Raw genomic sequence first — 10,511 nt, forward strand, 5'->3', positions numbered from 1 at the left:
CAAACAAAAAATTTTAATCAACGGAGAAATTGGTCATAATAATATTTATCATTAACAAAAGAATAAAAACAAACAACGCCATTATAAAATAATCCACATACTTAATTTGTTCAAGAGAAAACGACAACACAACGATAAATCATGAAGAAGAAAGCGAATTGCCCGGAGTATGGCGAAAACCCAAGGACAGAAACAAAACTAACCTTATGTGAATAGTACTCAAAATGATCAGGCCTACAATACAGTAGCATTCAGGGAACCATGATGTTCTCCTTTCAAATGGACAATGGCTAATGAATTAATACGATGACGATGATGATGATGATTGACTGATGATGGCGGTTGTGGTGATCATGATGATGATGATGATGATGATGATGATGATGATGATGAATATGACAACAATATAAAAATAATACAATTGCTATTTTTGTCAAACTTTTGCACAATTGTTGCTCAGATTTATAATAAAGTTTGCATTTATTTATTTATCAGAAATGGCAACTGACACCCTTCACAACCTGATAGTGAAATCATCCACGTCATAGAGATCTGCAATTCCAATGCGATGAAAGAGCAACACAAAAACACACATAGAATTTGGCTCATTTGCAGGAGAAACAGTTAACATATTTGTTCGAAGGAAATCTGAGAAAAGGGGCTTTTTCAACTATAAATAGAATATACAGTGGAATCCTGATAACGCCAACACTGTTTGGCCACAAAGATTGGTCGACTTCAAGATTTAACTCTTTCAGCGCCATTGGCCGTACTGTGCGGCCACAGCAGAATCTGTTCTACTGGCCAATGTCCGCACAGTGCGGCCGGTCTTGAAAGGCAAAAACAATAATGTAATCCAATCCTTCTTTCTACAAAAGTACTATAAATTGAACCAATGGTTTCATTTCTTTCATCAGAACACTCAATCAGCCCTAGGAGAGTATTTTAATTAAGATTTTGTGATGAATTTGAATGTCGCTTTGTCTTAGCTTGTCATTCTCATGCTGCCTCAATCAGATGAATTTGAATGTCGCTTTGTCTTCGCTTATCATTCTCATGCTGCCTCAATCAGGTGTCAGCCATTTTGTGACGGAAATGCGAATATAGCCTCAGAGCTGATCCATTATCAATGGAATGCACTTGGATAAAGAACAGAAAATACATGTAGGGGTGTCGACTTTTAAGCTGAAGTTGACTTTAAGAGTGTTGACTTTAAGCAAGGTTTGACTAATTAATCCATTATCGATGGAACAACTTGGATAAAGAATAGAAAGTTAGGGACCGACTAAAGGTTTTGGCTTTAAAGAGATGTTGACTTTAAACAGTTTGACATTATGGGGACTCCACTGTACATATGTAGAAACTTGACAAATTAAAATCTATAACAATTTAATACAACAACAATTAATGTCTATAACAGATCACAACAATAACAATATCACGGCCAAATTTATTTTCGCATAAAGCAGAAAAATATCACTTTGTCCCAAAAATATAACAAGGTTAAAACAAAGAAAGCAACAGTAACAAAAATCATAAAATTAGAAGGAAAAAAAAAACAAACCAACAACTGATTTTTCATTTATCAAAACTACAAAATTGTTTTTATTACAGGTTTGTTTCTTAGTTGCTGTTGATAAAATGACCAAAAAAAAAAAATTAAAAAAAAAAAAAAAATCAGCTATCAAGCGTTTTAAAAAACTATCTTTCTTCATTCATTAAATCAAATGATTGTAAAATTAAAAGTTTTTGTATAAAAATTTTATATCACAATTAATAAACATCTGCTTTATCAAATTTGAATGGATTGATGTTGTTGTTATGCACCTAGAGATTTATTGTATAAAGGATTGGGCGCAATATAAATAAATTTCATTACTATTATTATAAATCCCATGACAGTAACATCTTTATTTTATTATTTTTGTTTTTTAGCATGAAAAAGGACTTTCCCAACAACACAAACATCTGATACATCAATTAAAATTTGTATAATTCATGCATTAGGAGAGCATGGCTTAGTCTATAAAAACAATCGCAACAGAAATAAAGTACGTTTATCATACTGCTAGTAAGAATAATTTGTCAACACACCGTGTATGATTATAGCCCCTTCTGAATTGAACAGAAAAGGAAACTCAACAATAGAAAACCACGCCAAGAGCTGAAGGTGTTCCTGCATGGGTATAGTATAGATAACATTCTAAGGAATATGATGACACTGGCGATGATAGCACGACAACCACGCCAAGAGCTGAACGTGTCCCTGCACAGGTATAGCCGTATAGATAGCATTCTAAGGAATATGATGACACTGGCGATGATAGCACGACAACCACGCCAAGAGCTGAACGTGTTCCTGCATAGGTATAGTATAGATAACATTCTAAGGAATATGATGACACTGGCGATGATAGCACGACAACCACGCCAAGAGCTGAATGTGTCCCTACAGGGGTATAGTATAGATAGCATTCTAAGGAATATGATGACACTGGCGATGATAGCACGACAACCACGCCAAGAGCTGAATGTGTCCCTGCAGGGGTATAGTATAGATAGCATTCTAAGGAATATGATGACACTGGCGATGATAGCACGACAACCACGCCAAGAGCTGAATGTGTTCCTGCATGGGTATAGTACAGATAACATTCTAAGGAATATGATGACACTGGCGATGATAGCACGCACGACACATCAAACAAACTATTGAAGCTGAAATTTTTGTGTCTTTTCAAAAAATAATTGTCAGACACGCGTTTTTCCTTAACACCAAACACGCCCTAGTCCTAAGCATGGCAGAATAATGAGGTATTACTGTCCATGTAGATAAACTTACATATATATATATATTGTTTTAATCATGCGAGCTTCATTAATAAACAAAAATGAATATAACAGCTTCAAAAGAGAACAAAATACCAAACACGAAACGTTTTGGGCTCAAAACCCTTCTTCAGCCAAAATCAAAAAACAATAAAGACATAAATACATTAAATACACAAAAACATTCTGTTGTCTATTTGGATTTTAGTAATGCATTAATCTATTTATTGTTTATTCATTGTTGGCTGAAGAACGTTTTTGAGGCCGAAACGTTCCGTGTTTGTTTTTTTTGTTCTTTTTTTGAAGCTGTTATATATTCATTTTTGTTTTTTACTTTTTACAGTTCACAGCTTCTAGCAGCCTGGTATCACTTTGGCAAGTTTCGTTACGATCACTGCCATAGTATTAACTTTATGGGGTTATTCAAAACAAATAGAATGAGGAGTCTTCTTATTCTTTGTTTAGCCTCTGGTTTTGGCATGGGAGACAAAGACAATACAAAATGAAATGAAAAAAAATAAAATACAATAAAAATTAAGATTCTTAACAATCGCTCCTGAATAAATTATCACGATTCAATTTGTCAAAATCTGACTTGACTGGGCCGTTGGGTTACAATGGTCTGCAGTAGGAAATTTTATTTCTTCTCTTTAACACACCAATTTGAGAAAAAATTGCAGATGATTTACAATTTGTATTAGGTTTGCACTTGATTTTGTGAACATGGAAAATATTGTGAAAGAGGGTTAACAATTTCCCCCCCTTTTTTTTTTTTTGAAAACGTTCAAAAGGTATTTTTAAATATACAAGAAAAAAAATATATAATAAGATTCTCATTTATCTCTAAAAGTGGATTATATCAAAAATGCATACTTTTTCGTATGAAATCTATTCATGTTTACAATAGCAGTGAAACCGAACAATACGTATTCCCCTCTGCGTTTTCATACGGGCTTGGGACCGTCGTTGGCCGCATTAGAATTTAAATAAATTACCCAGGAGCGATTGACTAAGCCTCTTGCTGCATCTGCATCGATCTTCAAATAAAAACAATCAATCCGATAGAGGTCCAAATATTGCCAATTTTGTATCCCTTTGAGGACAGAAAAATGTTTCAAATCTACACGGTCAAATTTTAAATATAAAAGATATAATATACCCCTCTCGTGAGCCAACCAGTTTTCACCAATGGGAAAGTATTGAAAATGTTGTCGTTTTTCCATTGGGCACCAAGATAAAGATGTCAAACGATAGAGGAGTTTCCTCTTCTTGTGCTTGTAAAAGTTGGTGACGTTAAACCTTGGTGTTGCCCATTGGTTCCCTTTCATCGCCGTTGATTTCGAAGGTCTTTCCTCTTCCTTTAGCTCTTCCACCAAGAGCGATGGAGTTAGCGATGTCGTCAAAGGTTCGGTTCTTCGTCTCGGGCACGAAGAAGAAGATGAAGACGATGGCCAGTGCCAGGACAATACAAAATAGGAGGTAGATGAATTCACCGAGTCCTGCCTGAATGTTGATTGAAAAAAACATAAATAATTTAATTTTAAAAGCTTGCATGGATATTATCTAGAAGTAAAACATGAAAGTAGCATTTTGTATTCTATATCAATCATCATTATTGAGTCCTGTTTTATTTCACTTCATGATTTTTAAAGAATATATAATATATGTTCATTCATTAACATCCTTTTAAACCATTCTATCATCTGTTATGCCTTTCCTCCACAACATCAAAAGATATTGTCGCCTAGGCATTCCACGAAGGAATATAGATAATTCATCAAACAAAATTTTTTATTTTAAAAAAAATTGAGCTTTATATAGCGCAATATCCACTAAATGTGCTCAAAGCGCTTTACAAGGGGTCCCTGGTCAACAGCAACATTTAACGTGTAGGACGGGACATGACTCCTGTTAGGTGATAATACATTTTTCGGACAAAGACAACGCTGTTAACGGCCAGTTACTCATTTTACACCTGAGTACGGTGAGAGAGTCTGAGTAAAGAGCCTTTTCCAAGAACTCAACTATGCACTGAGCGCGAGGCTCGAACCCAGGACCTTCCGATCCGAAAGCGAGTGTCATACCACTAGACCCCATAGCCGCACAAGATGTCTGATGTCCACAGGAATCACCCAGGTGAGCATAAGGATGAAGTTGGTGCTCTACCAACTGAGCTATCAGGACCCTCCTCTCCCCCCCCCCTCTCTCTCTCTCTCTCATGACTATCTCTGACTAACTTAAACATCATATCAATCTCTTTCTTTTTTAGCTCTTACCTGCAAGAATGGAAAGGTGAGCACAAGGTTGAAGTTGGTGCTCTATCAACTGAGCTAACCCCCCCCCCCCCCCCCTTACGTTTATCTATGGCTAACTTAACCACCATCATATCAATCTCTTTCTTTTGCTCGTCTTACCTGCAAGAATGGAAAGGTGAGCATCAGGATGAAGTTGGTCACCCAGTTGAAGGCTGTGGACAAACTCATGGCAGCGGCACGAGGCTCTTGACGGAAGATTTCACTCACCACAAGGAACGGGATGGGGCCTAAACATTGAAGGGGGAAAAAGGTTATAAAATGGGACGTTTAAAATATACTAGTGCAACATAATTCTTATATTATTATTCAAGGTCTTTCTTTTACCTCTCTCTCTCTCTCTCTCTCTCTCTCTCTCTCTCTCTCTCTCTCTCTCTCTCTCTCTCTTCTCTCTCTCTCTCTCTCTTCTCTCTCTCTCTCTCTCTCTCTCTCTTTTGTTTCCATCTCTCTTTCCCTTTCTCTCACCCCCCCTCCCCCTTCCAATAATAATAATAATAATAATAATAATAATAATAATAATAATAATAATAAAATAATAATAAATAATAATATAAAATAAAAAAATAATAATATGCACTCATGCAAGATTAAAACTTATAAGCCCACCACCAAAAAAAAAAAAAAAACCAAGTGCTTCTTCGATTATGAGAAAACGTCATTTTCATGAGTAGTTCTATTTCGTACAAGAACAACAACAAATAATCAAAAAACCCTCACCTAATCCAAGTGCAAAGCCAATGATGTAGGTGTGCATGGCGATGATGCAAACATAGGCAAATTCAGACTTGTGATCCTGAAATCAAAAGAAAAACAAGACAAGATTAGAATATTACAATTAAATGAGCGGGCAGAGTGGCTCAGCGGTAGTCTTTGCTTCATACCCGAAAAGTAACGAGTTCGATCATCCCCCGGCTGCCCTGTGTGGCCTTGAGCAAGTCACCTCACCCTAGCTCAATTTGCAGCGCTGCACTGCGGCTGATGCCTGGGTTATTTCAGTCTTCCCTTGGAATAGACCCTAGAGACAAATTTCCCCTATGGGATGAATAAAGGGAATTTTATTTTTTTATTTATTCTTTTTTAAATATGATGATGAGTGCAAGATGGTCAGTCCATAAAAGCCTGAATTCCATTTCCAACAAATTCAAAAAGTCTAAAACTATTTTGGAACGTGACCTACTGCCTCTGAATAGTATTATGTGGGGTGATCGAGATGCCAGAAAGAAATTAAAATCCATTTCAAAATGCCGGAATTCCAGGTTAAACGGAAAACAGCAATTGCTTGCTATCCATTTGATAGGATGTTAGTCTATCGCAAAGTACTTTCCACCAGATCTAACAGATCCAGCAACCCATTTATTATAGCTGGGTGGACAGGGGGTCAGAAAAAATCTCAACTGCACCCGGGATCGATCTCAGCCCCTTTGCATGTGAAGCGAGTGCTCTACCAACTGAGCTATCGGGTTCCCCCAAATTCGAAAAGCCTGACATTTATTTTGAATTGTGACCTACTGCCTCTCAACAGTATTATGTAGGGTGACCCAGATGCCGGAAAGAAATTAGAATCCATTAAAAAAGTTAGAATTTTGGGTTGGACTGAAAATCTTACCCCCATGCATGATTAAAACTTATAAGTAAAGTAAAAAATAGACCTTCAGAGTCATTTGGCTCATGGAGCCGGAGTTTATCTCGGTTTCTATAGCGTGAAACGGACAATAGCTATTGCTTGCTACCCTTTGGACAGGACATTAGTCTATTGCAAAGTACTTTCCACCAGATCTAACAGATCCAACAACCCATTTATTATAGCTGGGAAGACAGGGGGTCAGAAAAAATCTTGACTGCACCCGGGAGCGATCTCAGTCCCTTTGCGTGAGAAGCGAGTGCTCTACCAACTGAGTTACCAGGACCCCCTAAAACTTATAAGCCCACCTCTTTTATGTACCATGAATTGGCATGGTCGGAATCTATGAATTATTTGTCCTGTTTTGTGGATAAAGGGGAAACCCGAAACATCTATTCTATCTGTTTTCGTATATTAAATTGAAGCTTACATTCAATTTCACTTTAATTTCTTTATTTATGAATTATGGAGATTGATAGAATGCACGTACCACCAAAGAAGGTTTTTCAGAGAGGTTCAAGAAGATGCACATGATGATGAAGGAGACAAACATGCAAACCATCGGGTACAGGAGAAGGGGTCTACGGCCAGCTTTTTCCATCAGGGGTACCTGAAAACACAAAGAGAAATAGACCAAACTTTATAATATATGCTATTTAAAAAAATATAAATAAATAAAAGGAAAAAAGAAAAAAATTAAAGAAAAAAGGAAGAAAGAAGGAAAGTGAAAGATAAAAGAAAGACAGAATGAAAGGAAGATATATCCTGTTTTTTTGTTTTGTTTTTACAAACTGTTGAATTTTTTGCATTTAGTATATTTTAGACAACATTTCCATGTTACCATATTCTAGACCTCAAAGTGTATTAAAATATGAGAAATCATACTGCTTGGCAAGCCTGCCTATATAATATGGTTAGAAGAGAGTAGAAAAAAATAAAATTATCCATTGAAAGTATGTAGAAGTTATTTAAAAGAAAAAAAAAAAAAACAGAAGAGAGAGAGAGAGTGAGTGAGAGAGAGAGAGAGAGAGAGAGAGAGAGAGAGAGAGAGAGAGAGAGAGAGAGAGAGAGAGAGAGAGAGAGAGAGAGAGAGAGAGAGAGAGAGAGAGAGAGAGAGAGAGAGAGAGAAAGAAAAACGTGAAGTTTTAACTTTAACTCACTCAACCCTAACACCGACTATATCCGTAGTTTACCCGGGTTACTTTTACCCCATGCCTACCTATTACATTTTTCTGAGACAAATTATAAGCGTAGTATCAAAGCTATTGTTTTTAGTTTTGACATGTTAATGGTAGATGAAGAAATCTACCTATGTACATGCTCATTTATAATAATGTCATAAATGAGCATGTACAAATGTATATTATTATATTTTCCCAATTTTGAAAAGTAGCAAAAATCTCTAGGATTGAGTGAGTTAAAAAGAAAGAAAAAAAACCAACTCACAGCCACGATAGTACACAGGACGTTGATGAGTCCAGTGCCCACCACCACGTAGGGGATGGTGTCCGTACTAATGCTCACTTGTTGGAACAGGTCGTTGGAGTAGGACATCACCTGGGAAGTGAAAATTTTAATCGATTTTTAAAAAACATCATCAATCAAATCACTAAAATAATCGAAAATACAGTCAGCCAGATTCAACAAACCAACACACACAACAAAACAAAAACTGAGTGTAACCTTTAACTGTTATAGTCCAGTGCTGATGGTGACAAAAAGTAAAAAAGTAGGAAAATGTTGAACGATTGCCTTTAAGCCCCATTTTTACTGCACTAAACTCCACTTTTAGAGCAATTGAGATGATAAACTATCATTGATACTCTAGCTTACTTCTGGAGAGTGGGAAACTGCACCTGTGTGTTCCACCACACATCAACTCTCTCATTGCAAGCATATTGTTTCAAGAAAATGTAAATGTAAATTCCTCCTTTGGACTCCAATATCGCGGATTTCCGTCGATCCGAGGAAACCCATCAGCAGTCTAATTGATATAATTTAGTGAGAACTAATCATAAACAGGCTTGTCCAAAAATAATAACAAAGAATAGAGTGGCGTCATCTTCATTCCTTCTATTAAAGACATGAGTAGGTATATATTTCACAATGATCATAATATTGTTATCAAGCAACAAAATATATAAAGGGGGAGATAAACAAATGCGAGGCTGGCTGAGAAAACCCGGAAAGATGCGGCAAGCTTCGATTCGAGATACGAGCCAAAATCGTGTTTCCCATAGCAACAAATTTTATTCAGAAAATAATTCATAACTTGGGTTCTAATAGACATAGAAAAAACATTTAAAGTGGTAAATGATCAGAAAGATGTGGTCTACACCACTGCATACACAACTCTGAGCGAACCAGAAGCAGAGGCAGGCAGAATAAAACCTACATTGACTGTCTGCTAGATGACACAGGAATGGACAACACCCGGGAGCTGCGTACGCTTATGGAGGACAGGACAGAATGGCGAGGACTTGTGGCTCATGTTGGGCGCCCCAAGGGGCGGCCTAAGTAAGTAAGTAAGTATACATGTTATTATTATTATTTAAAAAAAATTTTTTTCACTTAAGATTGATAATTTATATTGTAAAGTGCCCAGAGCTTGTGTTTTACACGAGAATGAGCGCTGTATAAATGTGTATTATTATTATTATTATTATTATTATTATTATTATTATTATTATTACATAACTCAGTTAATTTATGAAATTTGCGCATCGTTCCGGGTTTTCTAAGCCAGCCACACACATATCAGCTTCACAGATTGAATAACCTACAGCGTTAATGCCAGACCATTGCTGAGTGACTTGCAACAAGCAAGCAATAATGACGGGCAGTCGTAACTCTGGGGCCACCAGCAGTTCCACAATTGTGTAGTTTTTGACGGAGAAAGACTTGCTGGCCTCAAGACGCATCTCTTCCAACTCATCGTCGTTGTCATCGGAGCCACGGAACTTGTTCAGGGCTGGGTGGGTGGATTAAAAAATGGGAGAAACATGTGAATAAGATCAAAAAGTTGGAGGTGAGCATTGTAGTCTATATATTTATATATATATATATATATATATATATATATATATATATATATATAATTAATAATAATAATAATAATAATAATAATAATAATAATAATAATAATAATAATAATAATAATGATAATAATAATAATAACAACAACAACAACAACAACAACAACAACAATATAACATATTTTAAGGTGTTTGATCAGCAAATCTCTGAAACAAAAATAGATAATCCGAATGTTACTACTAAGCATGAACAAATCAGAATGGTTCCCTGCTACTGAATGAGTCGACATGGACATGGACATGCAGGCACGTTACCTTCTTTAGCCTTGGCTTCTTCTCCCTTCTTGATGAGAAGGTATCGAGGACTCATGGGGCAGAAGGGGAGGCAGACCAAACAGATGAGGGATGGGATGGCGCTGAGCACAAACAGGTAGGGCCATCCATCAGCAGTTCCTGGGGAAGACAAGAAACAGAATGGCACTCACTAATCAACCGTATTGCTCTCATTTATAATCAGTAATCAACTGTCTCATTCATAATCAGTAATCAACTGTAACGCTCTCATTCATAATCAGTAATTCATTTATAATCAGTATTCAACTGTATTGCTCTCATTTATAATCAGTAATTCATTTATAATCAGTAATCAACTGTATTGCTCTCATTCATAATCAGTAATTCATTCATAATCAGTAATCAACTGTATTGCTCTCA

General features: G+C 36.3%; 1 protein-coding gene across 1 annotated transcript in view; it reads right to left on the reverse strand.

The window, feature by feature from the left end:
• The window catches only part of LOC144969929 (solute carrier family 2, facilitated glucose transporter member 1-like), a gene marked incomplete at its 5' end in the record, with an annotated part of 12,226 nt that extends 1,976 nt beyond the window's left edge, over positions 1-10,250 (reverse strand). Inside the window, 7 exon segments of the mRNA XM_078909004.1 lie at positions 1-4,332; positions 5,244-5,371; positions 5,859-5,934; positions 7,253-7,372; positions 8,209-8,319; positions 9,546-9,733; positions 10,113-10,250. The exon segment at positions 1-4,332 is cut by the window's left edge and continues 1,976 nt beyond it. Of these exon segments, the coding sequence (XP_078765130.1) occupies positions 4,123-4,332; positions 5,244-5,371; positions 5,859-5,934; positions 7,253-7,372; positions 8,209-8,319; positions 9,546-9,733; positions 10,113-10,250 (971 nt within the window).
• Positions 10,251-10,511: the final 261 nt, after the last annotated feature.

This window comes from Berghia stephanieae, chromosome 4, assembly GCF_034508935.2.
Source record: "Berghia stephanieae isolate SIO BIC M18660-M18661 chromosome 4, UCSD_Bste_1.3, whole genome shotgun sequence".
In the NCBI taxonomy this organism is placed as follows: Eukaryota; Metazoa; Mollusca; class Gastropoda; order Nudibranchia; family Aeolidiidae; genus Berghia; species Berghia stephanieae.